General features: G+C 40.1%; 1 protein-coding gene across 1 annotated transcript; it reads left to right on the top strand.

Moving 5' to 3' along the window:
* Positions 1-2: 2 nt before the first annotated feature.
* LOC112571207 (saccharopine dehydrogenase-like oxidoreductase) lies at positions 3-21,916 on the top strand. Its single transcript, XM_025250059.1, is given in 13 exon segments — positions 3-282; positions 3,827-3,933; positions 6,710-6,790; positions 8,620-8,749; positions 11,630-11,679; positions 17,137-17,267; positions 17,609-17,726; positions 17,884-18,003; positions 18,213-18,269; positions 20,118-20,240; positions 21,256-21,274; positions 21,277-21,337; positions 21,676-21,916. Coding segments are annotated over 13 exon segments (1,272 nt in total). The 5' UTR covers positions 3-104; the 3' UTR covers positions 21,773-21,916.
* The last annotated feature ends 5,838 nt before the right edge of the window (positions 21,917-27,754 follow it).

The raw sequence follows: 27,754 nt of genomic DNA, 5'->3' as shown, positions 1-27,754 counted from the left end.
TTATACTTTTTTATTTACCGAAAAAATTCGTCTGGTGGGGAAAGTTGCAAGTTCTACTGAGCGAACAGAGTTGCACTCTTAACAGTTTTACCATCGCAATCGGGATGGCTGATCCTAGACCATATGATTTGGTTGTTTTTGGTGCAACTGGCTTCACTGGTCAGTTTGTCGTCGACGAAGTTGCGAAAGTAGCCGAAGAAGAAGGGGGCCTATCATGGGCTGTTGCAGGACGTAACATGGAAAAACTGCAGACTGTTCTTGTACAGTCATCGGAACGCACAGGTATGTTCGTAACATTCTGTTTTGAACTTTCTGAATCTTTTTTTTTTTTTTCGTTTATTTCATTCTTGTATGGCATCGTTACGTGAAATGTTTTCTGGAGAAAAATTGTTTTGGAGAAATAAGCCTTATCAAGTGGCCTGCATCGTGACACTGTAGTCTATACTGCAAGCAGAAGTTGTCTGCTGGCGTACTGCGCAAATAGCTAGCAAGACTACGCATTTACATGTAAATGTGGTCTTTAACATCTATCCTTTTCTGTGTTTATTAAAAAGAGGGATACTGATTAAAGAAGAAACCGAGTTAATTCTTTATTTGACCACCAAGAAAAAAAAAATCCAACTGATTTGTGCGGTTTATTGTAGATCTTTTGAAGCAGTTTGCGATGATTACATGAATGAACAGTTTTATTTAAGCAATACAGGTGTAATGTTTCATAGATCACTTTCTAGAAAAATATAAAAGAGGGTATGGGAACACTTTATTGGAATGATTAATTAATAAAATGCAATCATGTTTAAAAACAATACTGTAATCAACATCTTAAGTCTGTCCTTTTGCTTTTTGATTCCTTTGGTTTATTATCCATTGTTTTAGGGGTATGTTGTTGCATTCATTAGTACAGGGTGGCTCAAGACTCCGTTCTTCATCCACCATGCACCAGTTATAGTACTGATACAAAGTTGCTAGCATCTGGCTTTGCTTCCTAGCTCCAGCAAGTCATCACAACACATTAGACTTTGTGAAATCATAGATCTTCATTAACAAATTTAAAATGATGACAAAACTAAGGTCCTTCCAGTAGCCTCTGCAAATCAAAAATCTGTACTTTTTCTGGGGTTAACATTTCTATCTCAGACTATCTGGAATCTTGATGTTAACCATTGATACCTTTATCATCTCTTGAATCTCGCATCAGTGCAGTCTATAGGTTTATCCCCCTTTAGTTCCACAGGATCAGTAGGCTTCTGCCACTAAAAATCTCACCTCTGCTTTTGAGTTGTCCTAACTGGATTACCATAACTCTCCATAGATCTCTCTTAACTGCCGACTGGACAAACGTTGGTGAAAAACAGACCATCTTAAATACCTCCTCTGTGAGCTTCACTGACTGCCAGTTGAAACTGGCATTACTTTGTGCTACCTTTCCCCAGCATACCTGTCTGAGCTACTGACACCTTACCACCTGAGTTGGTCTCTTTAGTCTGCTCTGGTTGTGTTTGTCCTTCTCTCTATGCCACACATCAGCTAGAAGCACTTCAGTAGATGCTTCTTATCTTTCTCAGGCCCCAGAGTTTGAAATTCTGTTATTCTCCCATTTCTCTTCAAACTGTCCACATTTGAAGGGTTAAATACAGCCTCAAAAATCTCTTTAAGAAATATCCTGCATAATCAAGAACACTGTTCAACTCACTTCTCATTTTTTCATCCATGTACTTAGTTCATGTGTTTGTCATGATGTCATCTGTTTGCTGTGGCATGTTTCTTATATAGACTGACTGTTTGTAGTCTTTTGTGTGCAGAACATAGAACTTGTATGTATGTCCAAGTAGAAATGCAATTTGCAAATTCTGCTATTATTGTAGTACTTCTATTAGCAGCATGTACTTAAAGACCAACCTGAATGGTTTGCTTTTTTTCGCAGATATCGGTAGATACAGGCAATATAAACCTAACCTGTAAATTTCAGTCTCCAAAACAGATATGTCAATTAATTATCTGTTAGCAAAGTACGCAATTCACACCTGCGATCAAAGAGCGCTGCTAATAGTGTACTATGTTATGCTAATGTACCATTCACAGCACTGCCAGCTGTCAACACCGTGAAATATGCAACATAGGTAGTTGTGAAGGCAAGAGACGTAAATGTTCCAAGTAACCTGATGTCAGTGTAATGGAAACCTAGCAATGGTTTTGTGTATACATACTAGCCACTTGAGATATTTATTTTGCCCTCCTCACTCTAATAATAACTGCAGTGCAGAAAGATTCACCTGTCAGCATTTCCTCCCCACAAATTATTCATGAGCTCAGTGTAGGCAGCAGCAGCAGCAGCAGCAGCAGTGCCACTCCCAACCCAGGTTTTGTTTTTAAACAAAGTGCCTATTTTTAGAGACAGAATGCTGACAAGAATTTCAACCAGAAGCACTTCTTATTCAAGCTATGCTGGTAGAATATGTCTTAAGACTGAAAAGAGAATGTGATACAGAATATGATTATTGTCTCATTAGAGAAATGATGACATACAAACATTGACTCTTTCCTCCTCCTTCAGGAAAAAAAATGCAGTTTTAAAACTTCTTGTGCTTTAATTTTTTTTTTCAAGCTTTGCTTCTTTGACTGCACCTTCTAAATCGTATAGAGGGTGGAGGGGCGTCATCAAGCTCAGTCCTAACGATTTGCAGTCTTGGTCTCTCAACACGTAATTTTGTGGTGATCAGTAGTTCAAAACAACAAATCATGGGCCGTGTTGTGCAGGCGCGCGCGCGGACACACACACATCTCTGTGTCTGCAATACATGTCATTGCGCACCGAGGTGTCGGATATCACTCAGGTGAAATGTTCCAGAAGATGCCAGCCCGCCCCACCCTGTTCATGGCCTTGTTACCACTGCAGCTGCAATATGCGTCGGTCGCAGTGTCAAGGAGATGTCAATTCTGGTCAGTGCGACCGCAAGCTGATGGCAGCCAGCATGCATCCTAGTCGGGATCGAGGCGGTCGGAGTCTGTCGTGGTCCAGGCAACTATAGACGCAAGCAGCGGCCGTGTCGCGCCTGCAAGTCGAAAAAAAACAAAACAAAAAAAGAAACATAGGCAAGCACTTGAGCTATACCGGTTGTAAGAACTGTCTTGCCCCTCTGATCCTTATAAACTTTCTCTTTACCTCCTCAAGTTATATGAAGAAACCCTTCTAGTGTTTGGGAAGGGGTAGGGGGCATCGTACTTATGTCTCCAAACGTGTAATCTTATAAACGTATAAATTCTTGATATTTATACCGGGAAATACCAGGAAGACTGCCAGACAGATTGGCAGTACGTTACGTTTGGGGCGCCTTTGCGTGTCAAGCGTGATTTTTTTTTTTGAAAAAAGCATTTGGATCATGAGAGAAAAGATCCAAAGCCGGTGCTAGGGGGCTGGGCAAGGGGAGAGCAGGGATGACCACCTAAGGTCCCGCGCTAACAACTGCGTATATGTTAATTGTACCTGTTTTCAAAGGCCCCGCAATTTTATTTGCCCAGTCCCCGCATCCCCCTAGCGCCGTCTCTTGAAGGTCGAGACAGAGTTTGGGAGTGGAAGGAGGGGCGGGGTGAACGATTGCAGACGTCATCTGGTGACTGTTTAGGCGAACTGCAGTAAAAACAAGCCGCTTAAAAAAAATCCACCTAAAAAAAAAGAGAGATTTGGTTGGGTTGGTGGTAGTGGGAGCAAATACATTCTTCAGCTAAAATGCTTACAAAATATTAGCACAATTTACCGAATTAAGCGTAAGCTATACAGCTACACTGGCTCCTGGTTGAGATGCCCTTTTTATTCTCGATGTTGCAGGGAAGAAAGTGGAGGATAAACCCATCATCATTGCCGACGTCAGCAGCTACCAGTCACTGTTGGACATGAGTCAGCAGACCAAAGTGGTCCTCAACTGTGTCGGGCCGGTAAGCCGGGGCGGGGTGGAGATGTGGGAGGGCTGGAACTGACTTGACATTGTGAAAACGTGTTTTCCAGGTTTTCAGCTTGTGAAATGAAATGGTTTGCAAGTAGTACACTAAAACACACCTTTTCCCTAAATATTACTCCTAACAACCTTTTCCATAATGCTATAGTCCTTTTTCACACCCTTCCTTTTGCAATATCATATTACTCTCTGTGTTTGGGAATAAGAGGTTTTGCTGCAGATCAAAACATTTGGAACCGACTAACATTTCCTCCAGGATGTTAACACTTATTGCAAAAAAAAAAAGGCTTTATCTTAGAAAATACTATATAAGTGAAAAGGGTCTGACCAGAAGGGATGAATATGATGCCTATGATTGTGGCGATAGCTTGAGGAGTGGGTAGGGTTGTTGAAGTGGGTGAAAAATTCTTGGTAAACTTTTAGTTTGCTGGCTTGTAGAATGAACAACGAAGGGCTTGCAAGTTGCGTCATGGCTGTGCAGCTGCCACACTGAGAATGTGCAGACAACGTATCGAGAGAATCCATTGAACTACCTTAAGTCTAGATAAAGATCCATGTCATTGTGTGCACAGCTGTGCACATGTATTATTAAATCCACCATCAGGCTTCATAAGCACTAAAAACGGCGCTGACCTACGACTGCATTTGCCTGTATGCTGAACTGACACATGAGCAGAGAGAACTTCCTCTCCTGCCCTCCACCTCCCACACACTCTCCTGGATGTTGGCTTGTGTTGGTACTAAATCATTACTACTGATAGCTGTATACATCAAAAACACTGGCGGTGTCTGACATGTTGCAGTCAACTGTTGGAGCATTGTGCGCTGTATTTCCAAAAACATATCTCTGATTTTTCTGTTTATTTTCTTTATATAGTTTTGTCTCTTGTTATTTAATGTTCAGCTGCAACATGCAAAATTTTACAAAATGTACTCGTGCTAACTATAAAGTCTATAATGTATAGTGTGAAGCCCTTCCTTGTCATCTGCTACCTTGGCGTCTTCTTATAGTATCTGGGATTCGGAACTTTCACGATCCTTAGGGTAGCAAAGGGTAGTATTATAACACATAAGACCTATATAATACTCAATTGCTATATAAAATTTCATATTCTTCACAAAATAATTAAGTTCTTACATGGAATATGATAAGAACAAGTGTCAGAGGAGGCTGCTGCAGATCTCTTGCAGAGAACCTAAAACCAGTGATTTCATACAAAGCAGTTATCACACTCATTAGGACACCAGAAACCTCTAGTTGCAACAGTCAGGTGGCATAAGCTGGTCTGGTTTGGCCATGTGACTCAACACAACACCCTGACAAAGTCTGTCTTTCAAGAGGGTGGTCAACGCCATGGTGGCCAGAGGAAGAACTGGCTTAAAAACATCAAAGACTGGACTGGTCATGTGGAGGACCTGCTCATTACTGCGGGCCTTCTGAACTGCCGCGTCTATCCATGTGCTCCCCAAAATGACAAGTACCAGTCAAGGGACAAATAACTGATGTTTGGGCTGTCTGTTCTTGCTTGGGAAACTGGACAGTGACTGATACTGGAGTCAACGGCAGCAGATTCCCACATACTCAGTTGGGGGTGTCAAGAGGAAAACAGGACATGGAAAAGGTGTTGGTAGATGGAAGACCTATTTAGGCAGTGAGAAACAGGTGAAAATGTACTTCATGCCTGTTTTTTTCCCCCATACTGTTGGTTATTTGTACTGTAACATGAAATGAAAATACGTACTATGACATTGAGTCATACTTTTAAAAATATTGTAGGTTAGCAATTTACTAGTGCTGTCTGTCCACATGGTGTGCAGCATTGTGATCAGTGTGCCAAGCAGATTAGAGGCGGAAGGGCTGTGGCACATAGCATGCCTGTGCCATGACATCATCACTTCTCTGTAAGAGCACACCACAGACCTCACTGAAGTGGCTGCTCACCAACTGGCAACTTTGATAATAAAGTGCATAACTTCCCAGTTGTACATCAGTAGTTGATGGATTTCTACTTTTGCTTTCCACTGCTACCTTGTATGTATGTGTGAGAGTGAGATAGAGATATTGTTATGCTTACTGATTATGTCAAAACACGTTGAGCTTGCTGCAAACAGGGAAATGGGCTGTAGAAAAGCTTTCAATATGAGTACAACAGGCTTTGAACATTGTTGCTGTACATTAACTTCTCTCAGTTTTAATTATTTTCATATCCCCATCTTTTTCTAAAGGGATCAAATCATTTATCCTACATCATTTTTAAAAAGAGAGTAAATAGTGCCATAGCCTATAGTTGCAGTGAACAGTAGAGGTGCAGCAGGTACACCATGGACACGTATAGGTGGATATTGTCTGCCGAGACCAACACTTAGCCTCTTGCGAAGTTCTCCGCTGTAGTCTCAGCAAGCCTAAACAATGAATGTGACTAAACCAAAAGCTTTGTACACACCTGCCTCGTTTTAGTAGTTAACTAGAAAAAATCGTCAGCCAGCAGTCCACTAACCTTTGTGCTGGAGCTCCCTCCCTTCCCATCCTTTCCCTGATTCGTATGCTTGTTATTTTTCTACATTTTGTCTTCACAGTAACTTGAGAATATAGAGTGTTGTGGCTTCTTAAAATACCATTTGATGTGATTGCCTGTGGAATGTGTCATTTTCAGTTTTGAGATCTTCCCTTCTGCCACCACTCCACTTCATCTGATGTAAAGTTGTGCATAGCAAACACAATAATAATAAGGATTTTAACCTTTGTGTGTCTGCAGTACCGTTTCCATGGGGAACAGGTGGTAAAAGCATGCATTGAGGGTGGTGCCAATTGTGTGGACATTAGCGGAGAACCTCAGGTGAGTACACTGAAAAAAAAATCACATCTGTATTTAAAAAAAGAACAGAACTCTCTACAATAAGGGTCCTAAACATGGGTACCTCAGTGTAACTTTTCCTGAGAAATTTAAGGCATTGTTCAAAAGATCATAAAAAACATCATGAAAATAGGTCAAATAGAAATTTATAAATTACAATTTTTTCAGAATTTTATTTTAAAGCATTTGGTGCATTGCATGAATTGGACAAAATACAATCTTTGAGAATATGACAGTTTAAAACTATTCCTTTTATAAATTATATTTTGTAATTAATGTATTATTTATAACAGTGGTTCTCAAAGTGTGGTCCGCGGACCACTAGTGGTCCGCGGGCATAAGTCAGGTGGTCCGCGGCTGACATCAAAGTGATGTTTAAAGTGATGCATTCCTCGCATTAACATTTTAATTACAAATAACGAGGTATAAGTAGTTTTATGTCAACTTATTACTATATTACTTTTACAAAAGGACATTTAGTTTTGAAACAAATGCGGCAATTTAAATTTGAAATTCATAGTACAGACTGATTTTTAGGCCTTGGTGGTCCGCCATATTTTTTTACTTAGGCCTTGGAGGTCCGCCGTAGCTCTTACTTAAGTAAAGTGGTCTGCGGTCCGAAAAACTTTGAGAACCACTGATTTATAATATACTTAAGTTGCTAAAGTTTTTTCTAGGCAGTCTCAATTATATTTTGTCAAACATAACTTTCTCAGGTGAAAAATGCCTGACAACCTCCTGCCACCACCCCCTTTTCTTTTAACTCCTTGATCAGCTTTTAAACTGCAAAGCAAACCACAAGGTGTAGCCTGTTTTTCAGATATAACCAAAGTGGATTTACTCAAAAAAGCAATGTGTTACAGCTTAAAAAAATATTATGGTTTTTTTTTCATAATGACTAAAATATTAATGCGTAAAGATGAGGTTTTAATTTATATAGTCATCTGACCAAAGAAAATATTGAATTTTGGACACTTGTTTTCACAGGAAAAAATTTTACCTTCAACCAAAATAAGACTGGGGTTTTTTTTATTTTGGTGTTCCCAGGGGCCATGCCCTGATGACAAAGAAGGCTGCTGTTTCTAGGTTCTCCTTAAGGTGTCCCAGTGCAGGGTTTTATGTTATCTTTTCACCCCAAAGCAGTATTAGGGCTTATTTTCAAGAGATGCTTTATTTTTTTTTATGTACAAGTATCTACATTTATACATTTATTCTAATATAGCCATGTCCTCTTCTGGGATGTCATCAGAACTCATAATGTTATTTATTTATGCATTAATGTCATATTTTAATTCAATAAATGGACCAATGAATGAAATCTGTCTGGGCTTATATTTGGAGTAAGGCTTACATCATGAGCATCATAAAAGATCATTTTAGGGCTTATTTTTGGATTAGATCTTGTTTTCAGGGACACATGGTACATAATTAATGTCAAGTGAAAGGTAAACAAACAGCATTCACTGTTTGAGATTGGTATTCTGGAAAGTGTAAGGACTAATTCTTCAAATAAACCAGTGAGAATAATGATATTTGGATGTTACCACAGCCAGTAGTTCGAATTTTGGGTGAAATTCATGCGTGTTTTGGATGACATGAGATCAAAGGAAATCATGTCTTCTTTTTACCTTCATATTCATTGCTAACGCCAAAAACTTTATTGATATGTTTTTGGTAAGTCACATGGACAGAACAAGGGCATATTTTGAAATCTATATTTTTAGACATTGATTTTGGTGGTAAGATATAAACAAATGTACAAAGAATGTTACATACTAGGTAACCTTTCTGAAATCTATTTCATTGTGCAGTTCCTGGAAAAGGTTCAGCTTCTTTACAGTGCAAAGGCAAAAGAGGCAAATGTGTATGTCGTTGGCAGCTGTGGTTTTGATAGCATTCCAGTTGACATGGGTGTGCACTTCACCCGTAAGAACTTTAAAGGTTTGTGACAAAATATTCTCTCTTTTCCTTCATTACCAGTCAACACGTTTGCAAGCCTGTAGTAGCATGTAAAATGTGTGTAATTTAAATTTATTGCTTACATTATAATGAACTGCAAATTTCTACTTCAATTATCAAAACGTAGAATTTTCTACATATAAAACAATCACGTTTCATTAGAGCACACTTTATCATTAGTTCAGCCTTCTATGCTTGTAAGTTTTACTTATTTTTATGTTGTCATTTTCACTTTTGAAAGTATAAATTATGTCAGAATAAACAGTTGATATCTGCCAGAACATGGCTTTAGATAGTTATTTTCAAGCACTTCCAAATGCAACAAAACACCTGTCTTGAGGTTTAAATTTAGCTGTTAAAGAAAATTAATTCATAGCAAAATAATACCTTGAGGGAACAGTAAAGTTTCTTCTTGTATGGATCTGTTTTTGCAAAGTGAGGCCTTTTGTAATGCAACCATACATAGAAGAGTGTACAATGTTTAATTAGTGGGGCATGCTGGTAATGTATAGGAAAGCAGCTTGAAGGAAAAAGTTTCTTTCAGAGTTGCTGCCATATGTAGGTCCTGTCATGATCTTTTGGCATTAAAGGCGGAACTTCTTCTGGCCAACAGAATTGAAGGGTATCGTCCATGTGAGAGAAGGTAGGAGTACACGCGGTACTGACTACTAGCGGCCAGTCATCTCCAGTTACTACCCGGACTATAGGCGGGGTACAGATCACAGCCTTTGCTGACTAGCCTAGCAATAAAACGTCTTTCTCACCCAACCCAATGGGTCTGAGAGCCGAGTCGAAACGGCTTCTATCTGAACATATGTCATGGTTAGGACTGAATGTATTCTCCACAAACAAACAAAAGCAGAATATATAAAGGAGAGAAAGATGAACAGCACAAATGACACGAAGATAAAGACTTTATTTTTATTGCTTTTTTATCTTTTTCTATATCTCTTCTCTTTCTTTCCTCATAAGCAGGGATATCTCAATATTCAGCTTGTAGTCTGTGATTACATCTATGGTCTGTGTGTGCATTCCACGTAAGTTTTGAGTGCAACATGTGTAAACAACTAACAGAATAACTGTCTCTTAATGGAGTCTAGTTCCATACGATATTATGTCTATTAGGACAACCAAAGATGATCAGCACATGCCCATCCATTTTTTACATCCTCAGTTGGAGCGAAGAGATGAATGAGACTGAATTTGCATGAACATGACCTACAATGTCCTTCACCTTGTTGTACTCACCAAAAGACAAACATGAACTGTAGGGCCGCTTTTGTAGATAGTGAATGGGCTCTGTGTTACAGATGGGAATTGTTACCCATTTGTAAAAGTACAAGCAGATGTACTTTATGTCAGTCACCAGGGGAATAAACTGAAAATATTGAATATTGTCATCCCTTATGAGTAAATAAAAATATAGAGATATAAAGATAGATGAAAGCAATAAAAATAAAGTTTGAAAATTCAGTTGTTTTTATGTTTGTGTCATTTCTGCTGTTCATCTTTTTCTCCTTTATTTTTTTCTCTATTTTATGGAGAATGCATTCAATTGTTGGTCCTAACCCTGACAGTATCTTCAGTTGCAAACCGTTTCACCTCAGCTTTCTTAACGCCAACAAGTATGAATTGGTTTGGTAGTCGGCATCGCCTGTGATCTCCACCCTGCCTCAGGGTCATGGTAACAATTATGGAAAACTGACCACTTCTAAAAGTCAGCACCATGTACCCTACCTTTCCTCACACTGGTGAAACCATTTTAAAAAACTCCCACAAGAAGTTCTGCCTTACAGCTGCAACTGATTTTCATTTAATAGTATTGGATTTACTATACATCGTACTGATGCACACTACAAGTGTGTGCACACATTGAAAGTATATAAGCTTACTAAAACATCTCTGTAACATTTAAAATCTACTCATTCTTAAGAAATATTTATCAACACTGAAATTAGTGGGTAGTGTATTTTAATAGATGGGGAAAAACTGCAGTAGAGATTTATGTGTTTGTCAACTTTGGTGAGCACTAAATTGACAGAAAATAGCTTGGGACATCCTTGACATTGTTATTTATTATGGTCTTAAAATCTGTCACATAAAGTTGATATATCTGTAGGAAACATGGATCTGTCATGAAGGCCAACTTCACATCTGTTGCTGTCCTGCTTTGCAGGTTGAGGTGACTGCTTAGTGTTTGTAGGTAGGGTGTGCGTGTTCCTGTTTTACCTACATCAGATATGAGAGGTGCATCCTTGCTTGACATGAATCAAAGCAAACCACAGCATGTCATTCACTTACCTGCTTTAAGAAACAACAGGTCATTTATTTACAGCTAGTGGTCAGGTCAGATAAAGTGTTGCCACATGTTTTTAAGTCGTGTAACCAAACAAACCATATAATTCTTTCAATTAGTATAACCAGCCATCTCTATTATGTGAGATCCTTGTGTGGTTTTGGCCACCTCCCTATACTGCTGGACCACTCTTTCTCCCTCTTCCTCAGTATAGTCTGTACCTCAAACTAGCATCAGTTGCTGAGATCTCAAGAATTCCTTCTATTTTATATAGATTTATTTTATAGTCTTGGTGGCTTGCAGTGTAACATTTCCTATCTTCCTTTTCTCTCCTAAGTAACTCATCTATTTGAGACAAAAGTTGTTGTCAGTAACTGTTTATTAGTGTCTTAACAGTGCAGTGCTGCTTGCCAAAGAAAATTTGACTAAATGGGATACTCATTGTTTATATCATTTTCCCACTGCAGTTACATTGTTTTGTGTTTGATGGCATTAAATCTTTTTTCTTTCACTTCTTATATTGTCAGCAAGCATAATATCTGTTTAAATTTTACTGCTTTCAACAGGTGATTTGAACTCGGTTGAGGGATATCTAACTTTAAAAGGTGGTGAAGATGTGAGTTATTTTTGTTTGCAGTGCTGTCATTTTGTCACATAGCTAATGTATCCAAACAAGTCATATGAAAAGGTACTCAGTTAACTCATAAGAGAGACAGGATGATACTTAACACAAACTCAAGTAACTAAAACCCCCTTCCCCAATCCTGCCCCATCTAGTCAGTTTGCTAAATCTGAGAAGAGACCAACAGCAGGGAGGCGGGAGAGAACTAGTCATGGAGGGTCATGCCATCTAGTAAGCACCTGAAGAAAGAACTTTTACCGACAAAAATAGTATTTCTTCTTTGTACTGTACCAGATGACTGTGGAGAATAAATAGGTAGTGGTATGTGAATCAGTAGAGAAAAGGGTTTAGTGCTGCAGAACCAAAAAAACTTGAGATGTACTTAGCTGCAGATTAGAAGGCCGCTCCATACTGAACTGTATAGCAGTGGAGATATTAGGTCACACAAGTCATACTGAGGGCAGTAACATGGGCACTTCTGACAGCATCCAGAGAATCCAAATGATCTGCAAGGTCCTTTAGGTCAAACCTAGCAAATATGGAATTGGACAACCAGCACATTGCCTTAATGGTTTCTTTAAAGGGCACATTATATAAAAAGGCTGGGATAGTAACTGTAGCAGGGTTAGATGCGATTCTCCCCCCAGTCTCTCCACAACACCAAACACAACACTGTCGTGGGTTCTAGATGGTTTTAATCCGACGCCAGTCGATATTTCTGGCAGTGGCGAAACTATATACCTTACACTAGCGCTCTTGGTCGGATGGGCTCCTACCCCTGCGCTGTCTCCTCACAGACTGACCACTCGCCTCTTCCCACGGCCTTTACGCTCCACTCCCCCCAAACACATCCGCGCACCTACACCCTGTCGCTAGTCGACCCCCTCCCGCTCTCCTTCGGTCACAGGGTCGTCACCCGGCCACTGACCACCTACCCCACTCGCCACTCTGTACCTTCACTGTGTGCGTGCGATCTTCCATCCTACTTCTATCCGATGTCGCACCCTACCATATACACCCCCTCGAGGAGAAATGTTGTCCTCGACATTTAAAACTAGAACCCTTATTTCCAATATATAACATGCTATCACCATATATACATCACAGGTAAACTTAAAACATATATTTACAGATTGTTGCTGCGGTCATGTTTTGTTCATAACAGTGGCCAGACAGCCTTAATGATTATGGTCACCACAGTCTCGGGCAGTTTTTCTGAGGATAACTTGCTCAGCAGCATTTTCATTTTGTCACACTTCAAGCTATAATCGTCTAGTGTTTGTTGCTGGCCAGGTATGAAGTCTTCGCTCCTCCGCGTCGGTTGCTGACGTGGCCTTGTCGACTCTCGAGGGTCGTGGCGTGGTGACGGGGGTGGGGTAGCGCCGTACGTGGCGTAGCCCCCTCCTCATCTCTCCCTCCATCCTGCACACCCGGCACTTCAATGTCGTTTTCCTTAGGCAGCGTGGTGACTTCCGAATCTGGGTCATGGACTGGACTGGGTGGTTCCGCCTCATTGTCGTCCCTTGCTGGCTCTTCTTGGTCACTGTCATCCCTCGCCAGCGGCTGCCCTCTTGACCTGGTGGTTGGCGGCCGTGTATGTACGACCGCAGAGCTAGACGTGTCACTGTCGCTCTCATTTTCCCCGGCGGATGACTCTGCCCTAGGCGTGTCGTCCTTTCTAAACGGGCGGCGTAGTTTTCGTTGCCTCCGATGAAGCGAGTAATCCCTCGCATCTTCTGGTTGATGCGCATCTTCTACTATTCCGCCCACTGGTAGCAACACGTTGCAGCGAGGAGTCCGTTTTTCCTTTGAGCCGTTTGTATGTTCAGCTGCGTCATTTACACGTGTGACTTTGCCACCATCAGTTCCGCTGGTTCCAGAATTGTCAGTTCGGATGCTAGTTACGTCTGTGTGCGACTGCTGTTTCACTGTCACATCGGGCGAGATAACCACTGAGTTTACACAGTTTGGTGCTTCCTCGGTCATACCATGGCACTTTCACACGGAACATTGTTAACTGGTCTGGTGGTCGTTGTCTGTAAGCCGCGCGCGTACGGCATGTTGCGATTCATGCGCGGCACTCTGTTCCGCATCGCTAGGCAGCGAAAGGTGCGATGCAGCACTGGTTGCAGCTGTGCGTCCGGCAGGAATTGGGGTCCTTGCTTGTCTTGTGCCTGGTGCATAAGCGGTTCCAGGACATTGGTACCTAGCTGCACCGGAACACTGTCGCTATACCTGGTTGCTGGGATGACCAGCAGTAGGCAGGGGAGACTATCAGCCCCGCCCCCTGCCCCCTCCACTCGTATGTCCGCTTGGATGTATCCTAAGTACGGGAGCAGTCGGCCATCAGCACACTCGATACGTAACACTTCTCGAAGCGGGCGGACGGCCAGGTGTGCCAGCTTCTGGCGATGAAATGTCTCCGTCACAGTTGATACAGTGGCACCTGTATCCAGCAGCGCTGCCGTGGCCACACCTTCGATGCACACGTCTGCACACGTGCTGGGTCCTATCAATGTTTTCTCGCCAGCGGGGCAGTGAGCCGGCGGGTGTTGGTCTACCCGTTGCCCCTTTCTGCAGGTCAGCCTGTAGTTTAGGGGCTTGCGCAGATGGTCAATTCGCACCCGACACCCCACTTTGATGTGGCCCTTGCCGCCACATCTGAAGCATGTAGGCCCGTCGTCCTCGTAGCTGGAGCGTGGTGGCCGCTGGTTTAACGCCTTGCCAGCCGCAGGCTCGTTGCGTGGTCCTTGTTGCAGTTGGCGCCGCAACGACTGCACCTCGGCCGACAGTTTCTTTACCTCTGCACTCCAGTCTTCGGCCGGGATGGCTTGTGCAGCGTTGACCGCCGCTTGCCTTCCAGCACTTGTCTTGTGTACTGGTCCCTGATCGGCCTCTTGCTCTGCCTGTCGTAAGCCACGAAATAGAGCGTCCACGTCTGTCTCCATTTCGAACTTGTAGGCAGTTCGGTCTTTTAGGGGTTGCCGTAGTCCTCCCCACAGTCTGCAGCGCAGCGTCTCGCTGTATGCGCGTCTTTCTATCAGGCGCGCACTCAGGGCTTGTGTCAGGATGTCTTCTATGCGACACCGCCACTGCGTGACATTCTCCCCGGCCTCCTGGCGCGCAGTGTAGAAGGACCCGAGTAGGTCTTGGTCACACACCACGAGACCAAAAATACTGTCAAATTTCTGCAGCACCTCGTTCAATGTCGCATGCGGGCCTAGACGCATGGCCACTCTGGCCGCCTCTCCTCTCAAAGAACGGCGGACAGCTTCCAACACAACAGCGTCTGTATACCTCCCCCGCAAACACATCAGTTCATACCTCCACAGGTCCATCGCTGTGTCGTTCTTGCCCCCGGAAAATGGCGACAGTCGCGGTGGCTGTGGTCCGCTGGCAATCAGCGGCGCAGTCTCCACTCCATCCCTTGTCGCAGCGTACCCTGCCGCCCATTGCTGTAGGTCGGCAGCGGTGTCTGCTGTTGGCTTCATCTCCAAGTTCCTAAATGCCTCCAACACTCGCTTCTCCTCTTCTGTCAGCTCCATAGTCTCTGGCGGCACTAAGCTGACTTGATTTGTTCAGTTTCGCCCAGTGCCCCACATTGGGCGCCAAAAATGTAGCAGGGTTAGATGCGATTCTCCCCCCAGTCTCTCCACAACACCAAACACAACACTGTCGTGGGTTCTAGATGGTTTTAATCCGACGCCAGTCGATATTTCTGGCAGTGGCGAAACTATATACCTTACACTAGCGCTCTTGGTCGGATGGGCTCCTACCCCTGCGCTGTCTCCTCACAGACTGACCACTCGCCTCTTCCACGGCCTTTACGCTCCACTCCCCAAACACATCGCGCACCTACACCCTGTCGCTAGTCGACCCCTCCCGCTCTCCTTCGGTCACAGGGTCGTCACCCGGCCACTGACCACCTACCCCACTCGCCACTCTGTACCTTCACTGTGTGCGTGCGATCTTCCATCCTACTTCTATCCGATGTCGCACCCTACCATATAACTACAGCTTTAACCTCGTCCTGTGGCCTGGACAATGAATTCCACATCATGAAAGATCTACATATCCTGCCTAAATGACTGCCTTAATCTAAACTGTTACTGTCTCCTCCCAGAGAAGTAAAAACAGCCAGTGAGAAGTCAATCTTCAGGGCATTCATTGACTCCTGAATCCTCACTGAATCACAAAGGTCTGCTTACTTAAAGAGGATAGCAAGTGACCTCCTGAGGATCCAGTGAGTGAAACTTATTCTTAGCCGAATAACCTGGGTATGTAAGGAGGGAGACAAGCCATCTGCCTAAACTACAGACAGAATGGGTCTGCAGAAAGCACATGAATCTCCAAAGCTCGACTGGCTGGTTAAATGGAACATGGGACAAAGGCTCAAATGCAGGAGAGGTAGGTGAGGATCCACCTGAGATTCCAAGAAGGAAACAGCAAACGACACACAGGCCATACATGTGACAGATTGGCCAGAAAGAAAAATCTTTATTTGACCCCACGTCTTACACCCCAAATGGCAAAAGGTATTGAAGAGCTTAGCCCTAATCATGATGGACACTAAAGTCCTCAAATTGAAGAGGCAAAGGAGTAAGTCACTCACTTGAGAAAAGAGACGATTCCGAGAGCTCCAGTCCTTGGCTGGTTCTTCACTGCTCGAAAACCCTCATTTACTTCTAAAGTGAAAGGCCTTCAAATGTTAATGATGCACACCATTGGTTCACATTAAAACTTCTGTCTGGTGACTGCATCCAGATGTGAAGGTTGAGACTTTCTGGAACTGGATGGAAGATCTTACTGTATGAGTGTTGCAGTAAGGCAGGAGACAGAGGCAGCTTCTGAGTAATCAAGAACAGGAAAACTAAGATAGCTGAAAACACAACGGACTCGGTCGAAGCCGGGTGGAAAACTGGCTAGGTGAACTCACAGGCTAGACGGGGCAAGATGGGGGGTGAGTTGCTTGAGTTTGTGTGCTCCATGTTCAGTGGTCAGCTTTAACCAGTCAGAAGGAGACTGTTGGAATCAGGTAGCTAATACAGGGAATCCCACTGTAATTTCATCTGGTAGGGAAGAAAGTATTAAGAAGAATAAACAAGTATTAAGAAGAAACAAAAATTGATTATTTAAGTAGGTGAAGGCTGCTTGACAATTGTCTCCTATAGTGTTAACATGTTCCCAGCAGCCACCTTATCCTTGTACCACAAAAAACTGCATTGTTTTCTGGAAGAATATTTTCTGACACCATGTAGTCCTGGTTTGCTGTTTTGTTTGATGTCTTTTCCTACGAGGTACTTTGCACATTATATTCCGTAAGATGGTACAAGGGTAGTCAGGGAAATAATCTTTCATAATAAGCTTATAATAAGCCCTAATAAGCTTATTGAGGTAAAATAGTTCATAACATCACAAGGAATAACAATATGTCTTATTTAATCCATCCAGGGGATTGCATTTAACTATGCCACTTTTGAGTCTGCGGTCTACGGATTTGCTTATGCAAGTGAACTTGCAAACATCAGGAAGTCTCTGTTTCCTGACCCAATGCCACGTAGTGCCCACAGGGTACCCAAACGGTATGCAATTTCTTAGTAACAAGGTGCAGGGTTGTAAAGTATAACTACTACTGTCAGTAAGATTTCTATCAGAATACCTTAATGAATTCAGATTTCAAGAATTCATACAATCACTTTTTTTAGTGATACCTTTCTTATCAGATATTCAGTGTAGCAGTTAACAGAAATTATTTTGCAGTAAAAAATAATTGAATTTCCTGTGTAAAATGATAACCAGATTAACTATTCCTGTCTGACCAGATTACACCAACCGTCCAAATCATTCATGGCAACTTCATTGCAATATGTGTTCTAGGTAAAATCTCCTTTTTAAGCTGCTAAGTCCAGTGTTTCTTGTGCAGATATTTTCCTTTCTACAAGGAGGACTTGAAGAAGTGGTGCCTTCCATTTCCCAGCAGTGATCGTTCTGTGGTGGCTCGTTCACAGCGGTATTTCTATGACAAACAGCGGCAACGGCCTGTGGGTAGTTTACATTATGTATATATTCAAACACATATATGTTTTTATGGAGTTATTAATACAACATATTTGGTGGGACAATACTTTTAAATTCAGTGCCGGCATACACTTAAAAGACTATAATTATGTTCAAGTTAACTGCATTTTGCATTTGCAGGTGCAGTTTGTCCCATACATATGTGAAGCCAGCCTTTTCAGGACAATTTGCTATGTGCTGTTCTCCATTATTTTTGCCATAATGTCCTACTTCAGTGTAACACGCTCAGTTTTATTGAAGGTAAGAAAATATCCCATTATGAATCATAACAAATCGATTATAGAATTTCAAGATATAATTAGTGTGCTGTTCCAATATCATAGCCAGATGATTATTAAAGACCAGATTGCCATCTACATCTGCATTGAGATTGTATTGCATCTTTTTGGAAGCTGTTAATATTTGTCATTTAGTGTGGCATTCACTTCTCTTTCTTCTATTTCTTTCAGTTCCCACAGATTTTCACTGCTGGCATGTTTAAAAAAGATGGACCTTCCCTTAAACAGGTTTGTAAACATACACAGAAGGTTAAGGCTAACCCAAGTCAAACAGGAATGAAGCTCAAAGTTGATATGAGTGACCCCTTCAGCACCCTACCTCAGCCACAGGCATATTCATAGTATTCAGTAAAATTTATTCCAAAGCTGTGTAAATAAAAAGGAATGAAATCAAGTCTGTTCACAAGGTTAACCAGTTTTAAATTATGTTACATCCCTGTACACAAAAACAGGAGCACGTTGATTTAAAGATTTAAATTTTTCAGAAGATCCCTATCATTTCAAAACCAATGGTGGCATGAGGGTACATGCAAAGATGGCTGGCGATTTTTATTTCACCATTTTGGAGCTTGTTTCAAACTTTTATACATTACGGTGCTTCATGTCTACTTTGGTGTGTGACCATTAGAATCCTACTGGATACCACACCACCGTGATCACATATTGTGTTTAAACCCGTATCCTAAAATGTTTTGCAAAGTGCAGTTGGATGTACTTAATTACCTTTAGATTTACAACAGAGTCATGGAATGATGCAGGAACAGTTTATTGTCAGTTGGTTTGTAGCAATAGCAAATTACAGACACCTTTAACTTTACTAGATGCAGGGATACATTGTCTCACTATTCCCATTCATATTGGCCAGGGACAGATTTATGAAGCAAAAGACAAGAAAAAGGAATCTGATGGACACTTACATCAGTACTGAGAGACGTACATTATGCTGATGACATTGTTATGCTATCCACTCAACACAAAGATGCTCAGGAGGTTTGTTGGGGGGTGGGGGGATCAGTATTTTACCCAGAGCCCGCAACCAAGACTATATCAGCAAAGTGGCCAGCCCTGTAAATGGATGGCATATGCAGAAAAAATACAGCACCCTAGACAAGAGCTGAATCAAGGGCAGCCAATCCTTGCTATGTTGGTGACAGGTGCTAACCATTGTGACACCAGGCTGCCTATGGACTCTCAGGAAAAGATCAACAATCTAACAAAAAAATGTGTCAAAAATAGAGCTAACATAGGCAAAACAAAAGAAACAAGACAGAATGCCAAGTCAGCAAAACTCTCCCGAGACGAGAAATGAACTCAGGGCAGCCAACCTTCACTGTATTGGTGACAGGCGCTAACCGTTGCGCCACCGGACCGCTCTTACATATCTTGGCAGTCTAGTTACAGTAAATGGAGATACAGAAAATTAGGGGAATAAAAGACTTATTAAAACAAACCAAGTCTTTGCCAAAAAAATTTGGAAGTCCAAAGATCTAAGAAGTTATACAAAATTAAGAATCAGCAAGAACAATATCCTTTTAACCTTACTTGATGGGAGTGAATACTGAAAGATATCAGAAAAATCAGGCAGAAACTAGAGATCTTCCAAAAATGTTGAAGGAAAATCTTCAAGATATTCTGACCAAGAATAATTACTGTAGTTAGGAAGAAGGATGTAATCTTCAACTTATCAAAGAAGGATGACCATGGAACTGAAATAATTAGTGAGGTGTAACCCTGTTATCACAAGCAATCCTCATAAGAGCCAGCTGCCCAACTATGACAACCATAATCTAAAGAAGAGGGAAATGGCTAGGGCATGTGTACGTTTGAATCTAGAGGCACCACCCAAAATAACCTCCATTGGACAACTGATGCCAAAAGGAAATGTGGTGAGCAAAAACGGGGCAAAGATCGGTAGAGAGACATAGAACTAAAGGACCAGAGACTGACCTAGAACAGCATGCTGATTGCAGACAAAAATGCAAGTTATTAGTGGATCCCTTCTGTACCACCTAGGCATGAAGAGGACTAAATATAACCTTTAGTATTATCAAGGGTCTTTATATAATTTGTTTCCAGATCAAAGAATCATCATTCAGCTGGACCTTGTTTGGAAGTGGCTATTCTGAGCCTCTACAGACCCTGATGTTCAGCATCAGGAAAAGCCTGATAAGACAATTACAGTCACTGTCAGTGGACCAGGTATGACTTCAAAATTTTACAATTTATGGAAAGTCTTATACATTAATAGAGTTGATTCTCATTTTGTTGCATGAATTAAGAAGTTACCAGAATGTATGCATGTGCATTCTCAATATTTGAAAGTTGTCAACATCTGATCATAAAACATTATGGTCCATTGTTAGGTAAAGTGATGGTTAAAATTTTGAGAGTAAATTCTCTTTCTTCAAGATTTGCCAGATGACTTGATCGTAGGAGATAATGGGTTACCCATCACAAGTTGTCTTATAGATATAGACAGTGAGCTAACTCATGCCTGGCATGCGGAGCACTTTACAGGTCAGATGAGCAACTGCTCTTTGATAGATATGGCAAACCCAATACATCAGTTTTTTCCATACCATCATATTACAACATATCACCCAAAAAGTGGGGAGGTTAGGAGGACCTTGACATTGTGTCATCTGGCAAGTCTAGAAGAAAGGCTAGCTGCAGTGGAAAACTGCCTTTTTTGTAACCCAGTGACAAGAGGCTCATAGGCCTTGGAGCTTGTGATGGTGAAAGAGCTAGTGTAACACTTTTTCTTCTATGGTCTTGTCAGCTGGTGCAGTCAAAGAAGAGAATTTAAAAAAAAAAAAAAAGACACAGGTGTAAATTATTTTTTACTGTAGATTCTATGACATATGAACAGATAACAGGCCATATCTCTTGCCATCAAAAGTTGATTCCCTGACACTGGACTAGCATCTCTGCTAGAGAGTCAATTTTCAATGGATAGAGATCAATTGTGGCTTGCTAATCTCCTGTGGTCTTGTCTTCAAGTAACGTCGTAAAAGTAAAGCTTTTACTAGATTCTTAGTATTTACATTTAGATTTGCATTTTGTTTTTGTTGTTTTGCTATTAAAGGTATCCTTGATAAATACCATTTCTTAACAAAAGCTTACCTCATGAATTGTAGGTAAAATGCAAATTTTTATTGCAATCTCATAAATAGGATTTACAGATAGAGATGTTCAAAGTTGAATGTTCTAACAGAGGCTGGCTATGTCACCACACCAATCTGCATGGTTCAGTCTGCAATGGTCTTGCTGAAAGAAAAGGAGCGGATACCCAAAGAGTAAGTCTGTTAATTATATAATATTCTTTCAGAATCACAATTTTATCTCTGTTAATATAGTTTCTTTTTTCCTCTTAATCTTTCAAGAGGTTTTTATTTGCATTTATAAATATTAAAATTCCTTGCAAATGGTATCATTAAAAAAAACAAACTTTGCTATGGCTAAAACAGGTTTCTTAAAAAAACTAGCTAGTAAAATCTGCCCAAAGTTTCTTCTATAGAAGTTGAAGTAGAAATGCAAGGTCATCAGGGGCAAATCAGGGCCAGGTGGGGGGGGGTTCTCTGATTGTATTTAAGTGCTAGTGCTGATTGTCTTTTTTTCTAATTGCCTTTTACAGAGGAGGTGTATACACTCCAGCAGCAGTTTTTGGTGACTCTTCCCTCGTCAAACGACTGGACAAGCATGAAGTTACCTTTCAGGTTCACGAGCAGTAATCTGCTTTGCTTTGGGCTTCTTGATGTAAGGGATGTAGCATCCTTAGTCTTTGTGCTAATTAAGTCTCTGGAGATGGCAATGACTGCAAGATGTTTGGGCAAATATGCTACAATTCTATAAAATGAAATTATAAGTGATCTAAGACAAGGGTTTTGTTTAATGCATTAATAATGGCCACAAAAAAAAGTTGAGAAAAACTTTTCAAGAGGAAACTTTTTTTCTGAAGTCTTTTGTGAGTGGTGGTGAGAAGACAGAGGGAAGGGTGCAATTTTAATATTTTGCATGTTTAAAAGATAGTAATATTTAATGGGCTTAGCAAGTATTTTTGTCACAAAAATGTGAAAAATACCTTGTTTTGTGCTTCTAAACCATTTACCCACTATTGAAAATGATAGAGAGCTAAACTTTGAAATGGTAGTCACTTTTAACAGGTGAAGGACTGCAGGTAGAAAAAAAATGTAGTCAGGTTGAATAACTCGAACTGATTTCTTCCAAGGAAACAAGGACTGTAGTTTGGTAAAATAACTGACATCCTGTATTAAAGGTAGTATTGAATTGTATATGCCATCTACTGACTGCAGTATGTAGACAGGTCACAGCTGAGTTTATGTGCATGGCTTATGATCAACATGCTGTGCAGAAAACATGGTTCAGAAAAAAACTGCTTTGTAGGTCTGATCTAAAACTGATAAGAAGTGCCCATACTTTTTTTTTCTTTGCAGTTCCCTTTCCCGTCTAGTTTACTTTAACCCATGCATTGGCAGTAAAAGATGTTCCCCCTCTTCTGAGGTGTTTCAGTTGTCTTAAATAGAGTCTATAATGAACAGCATCCTAGCATTCTGTTCATAGGGAATATGCAGAGTTTACCCATAGGTACATCAGCTGTTAGCACAGCATGCAGGCTTACTCCTAATTCATGAGCACTGAGTAGATAAAGTTACTGTGACTAGGTGACTGTATATAGCAGAATTCCCCACAAAAAAAGGCATTGCATGTGTTGTTCTGTCAAAGGGTGAAATGGAGCCTAAGCTAAAATGAGAAATATAACAATTCAAAAAGCAGCAAAAAGTTTGAATTTATTCACTTTACCTAATGGTGTGCCATAATATGAATTTATTAAAAATTATCACAGAAAAACCCAAAGGGGACTCATAAACGTTGTGATATTTTTATTTGCACTCTCAGAAGGGAAGTGAATATCCAATGTGTCAGAGTGGCTGGCATGAGAACTGAGAGGTGTGCGGGCTGTCTCTATATATATGTAGACCAGCAAACTTTCCCCAGTCAACCCAGTTGGTGGGAATGGGTGCCTAATTCCTTAGAGGTTTAGGAAGAGTAAGGCACAGAGAGATGGCCACCACCATCACATACGCTGTCCGTAAGAAAATGAATTCCTCTAACACCTCACCAACAATCTGAAAAGGCCTTTACCCTTTTATTTCAGACGATGAAGTCAGTAAAACTGAGTGTACTAATTAATCGTTCTATACCTTTTACCATTAACCACACTTTACCATTTCTGTTTGCTTATTGGTTATTCTAAAATTCTTGTGTTTCTTTGTATAGTTACAGTCAAAATCAACACCACATTTAACCTTCTGGGTGAAGTTATCAAAAAAAGGCTATCAGATAATTTCAAAAATGATTTGCTCTTAAACAAAGAATTATTTTTTAGGAGGAAGGGGTAATTGGTGCTAACTTTCCTATTTATTGGTGATAATTTGACCCATTGTTTGACAGATGTGATAGTTTTATTAATTACACTAGTATTTGCTTTCAGTCATTTTTTTTCAAAAGCTAACTACTGATAAAAACATTATTATTTGTTTTTAAAAAAGATTTTTAAGTGCCTTTCCTGAATGATCAGGCTGGTCATTATTTCAACATTTAATTAGAAAGTTAGGGAAAAAAATTTTGGAAACTAAAAATACTATGGTTGCACAAAATGGCTTATAAGAAAAATATTTATTTGAAAACTGCATGAAAAAGGAGGGAATGGCTTATATGAAATGCTTTCTCTTCCACACGATGCTGTATTTGGCAATTTCTCCTATGTCAGGTCGTTTGAAAGCACTTGCTTGTTCTGGTTCACACTTATCTTATTTTTTTCTCCTTGCATGTGACTCCAGTGGTGTAGGAAATGTTCGACTTTGAGTGGGACAACTCGCCATGCTGACTGTTGAACAACATTCAGATTCTTGCCTACTCATTCCTAAGCCACTACTTGTTTATATGGCTGGACTTGATTGTCAAGTAGAACTTTAGCTCTCAGAGCCTTGGAGGTGTTATGTCTTGCTGGATGATGTCCTTTACTGGAATGACTCATTGATAATGAGAAATTATGTCACTGATTACCAGTCAGTTTAAGGAACACTTCTTTACTGTTGCTGCTTACCTTGAGAATTAAGATTGTTATACAGAATGCATTGCGCTGTTTAAAATTGCCTTTCTTCTAGATTAATCAATTCATTTTTATTTGAAGAGAAAAGATAAAAAGTTTCATAAAAAGTATATATTCTGTTCCCCTGCACATCTTGATTACAGTGATCTAGACAAGATTTTATCTGTACATTTGTGGATGTACATGATCAGAAGACATTGACAAGAGAATATGGTAAATTTAAAAGGTCTAGTCCTTTGCTTTTATGAATTTCAAAGATTTAATGTTTTGTTGTAAATCTATATATGAGATTAGTGTGTATATGCTGCTTAACTATTAACATGATTTATGGTGGGATTTTTTTTTTTTGTTTTTTTTGGAAGTGGGAGGGCAGGGTAGATATTGGGAGCTAAACATTGCTTGACTGTACCATGTAGTTCTTTCTTCCTTATTGTTAAATGAATACTTTAATATATTATGCATTAAAGTGACCTATAGTTGTTTTCTTTCATGCTTTTTGAGTGATCTCCAATAAATGCTCCAATAAAAGCCACTTGTTATTGTTAGGCCATCATTGCTTCAACTATTCTTTGTTCAACAAGTTACTAATAGTATATGTTTATGTATTGTTTTCAAGCAAGCTTAATGCAAAGGCTATGCAGACATGGTTGACCATGTAAGCTACTCCGTTCTCTTATTCTCTGTGATAACATGCACTTCTTCTGTGCAATGTGCATAAAACAGCAGTCCTGTATGATGCTGTTTGAACTATGATTGCTTTTGCTTTAGTTACACTCCACCAGTTTGATTGTCTGCCACTGTTAATTATTTGATTATATCTGCAAATAAGGAAATAAAGTTTTCAGAATTTGATTTTTAAAATGTATTAATCATTATTGAAGATCTACTGCCAGACAGCTTTTCATGTTAAACCATCATGTTCTCCTTTGTAACCACAAAGTACACGTTGGTTAGTATCACAATATAATTTCTCAAACATGTACTTTGCCTTTAGTCAACAAATCATCACAAGAACATTAATGTGAGCAAGCTTATTTTGCTCCAACGAAGTTGAATCTATAAACTTCCAGGAGTTAAGCAGCCAACAGCCAGACCTTTGTGAGACAGCCAGATGTATCTAAACTGACATCATGGGAAGAGTTCCTTTACATGTCTCGGTTTTCTGTATGAGAAATAGCTGCCTACATGATATATGATAGCACAGTCCTGCAAAAACAAATTTATGATTTATGGAGAAAGTCATCATACAAATTAGCTGTTGAAGACCAGTTGAGCAGAGCAGATATACCCTAATATGTGTTTGTATGTATCTTGGCAAGAACAGAAAAGGGAGTATTCACCCAACTTTGAAAAATAGCAAGCTTGCACCAGGCTTGTACCTCCCCTACACCACCCCAAAGAGAAAATCAAACAAATGTGCTGACCATATAAAAACAATAGTGATCAAGGAATGAGATTTTCATTTCATTGCACAACTCCTTGACAAATGACAATAGTACCTCTCAACAACTAGTGAGCATTTATGTCTAATGTCTAAGCATTTATTATACCACGTTACATATATCACAAAACACAGCAGCTGCATAGATTCTTACCAACAATAGATCAGTGACAAAGTTTTTAATGGAAAATACAGATTACCTTTTATTAATAAACTGTTGCACGCATTCATGGCTCTCCATACTACTATCACAAAAAGATACACTTTTCTAAGGCTTCAAAATCACTTGAGGTAATAAAAATACAGTAGTAGTGAAGTACACATGGAACAATAGCAAACTGAAGTGCAAATAACCATATAACAAAATCATTTGAATCATCACTCAACATTTACTCCCGAAACTCATGAAAAAGAAAGCTATGAAATCTGCTTTTCAGAAATAACTGCTTGCAAAACAACCTTCACCACAGCTCTTGAAGTCCAAATAAAAGTTGCAGATTACAGTGAAACTTAACAATTGATCTTACTTCAGGGTTGGTCATCAATGATGTTCATAGCTCTATGTCAAGTAACCCTCCCGCTTGGTTAGCTTTATAGTTGTTGCATTAATGCCTGGCATGATAAAACCAGATACCTGCAAAAATGAGTGTTTTCTAAGCTTTCGGCCAGCTTTGGTAGATTCTGTTTAAAAGGGATTCATCCTATAATCTGCTCCTGATCCCCACCCAATATTTCAACACATTGACAGATTTTGCGATAGAAAAACAATAACATCACATTAATTTTTAAAATTATTAAACTGAGTGAAGCTATACCAAAACCATTTTCATCATCCATTTCATGAGATAAAAAAAAAAAAACTGGTTTTATTCATTACAAATATACAAATTGCTAAAACCATCTCTACTTTCCTTGGCAAATGTTTATATAGTTCTTCTTAAAAACTGTCAAACATAGTTTCAAACACCCAGTCTCAAATTACTACACTGGCAAGAGTAATATTTGGAGTTGGTCCTCCATCACTTCTATACAACTGCAATTAGCTGCCAAAGCCATCTGCCAAGTCCCACAGATCTTCATAGAATAAATGGTCAATTTTTAAACCCTACTATAGATCAATGAAGTTATACAAAGCAATGACTCAACCTGTAACAGACAATACAACTTTAAGTCATAAATTTAGTTTTCATGAATTGATGAAATCAATGTACTGGACACCACCTCCATTCATCATCTGACAGAAGTTAAAAGTTATTTAGCCTATCATAATTTGACAGCAACAAAGATCTTACTAATTTAATAACACTATTCAACTGAAATAAGAAGATGTATCCCAAACGAACAATTAAAAAAACAAATTCACATAGAACAGATCAGGTTAAAGTAAATGTCAATATATGCAAAACATTAACAGGCAGCAACCACATCCTCAGTCAAGATGTCTAGTTTAGTCCTACATAATACTTTTAACCAAACCTTGGAAAGCATACAAAATCGGCAACCAGCAATACTAGAATGGACTGCTACCAGACTAAAGCTAAAATGTGGTAAGCATAAAATAAAAAAGGCAGTATGGAAAATACATGGAAAGCTTACCTCCGTGACTTGATAATGTGAGGTCAAGCAAAGGGACACAAGTAAATGGCTGAAGAAAGGGATAGCTTAATGCTTACCTTTGAAAGTTAAAGTTCAGAATTCAATTTCCAAGTCTGAAATTCTGCATATTATTTCACTACTGCACACCAGACATGTCCAAAAAAAGAAATAAATGGGGGAAACATGGTTAAGAAAGCGTTTGGAATAGTAACGACAACAGGAAAAAATTTAGTAACTATTTGAACTGTTGGAAATCCATCTGCACAGCACAAGATTGTATGTCATAATATAGTTTTTTGTTTATGTTGCTTCAATTGATGTAAGGGTTTCCTAGCACATATTCATTTGGCCTGTTTCTGTTCTCATTGTGAGATACCTGTACAAGCTCTTTATGTGCCCATTCTAAATTTGAGTAGAAAACACTATCTGTTCAGTAATGCTCAAGCATTGTGTATATAGTTCAGTGCCTTCTTTTTACTGGGGTAGGGGGTTTGCAGTTCTATGCCTGCATTTTTGCACATGCCCATTATCAGTCCAATTCAG

Source organism: Pomacea canaliculata, linkage group LG8 (assembly GCF_003073045.1).
Source record: "Pomacea canaliculata isolate SZHN2017 linkage group LG8, ASM307304v1, whole genome shotgun sequence".
In the NCBI taxonomy this organism is placed as follows: Eukaryota; Metazoa; Mollusca; class Gastropoda; order Architaenioglossa; family Ampullariidae; genus Pomacea; species Pomacea canaliculata.
Note: the sequence above shows the minus strand (reverse complement) of the source record. Positions and strands in the feature narration are given on the sequence as shown.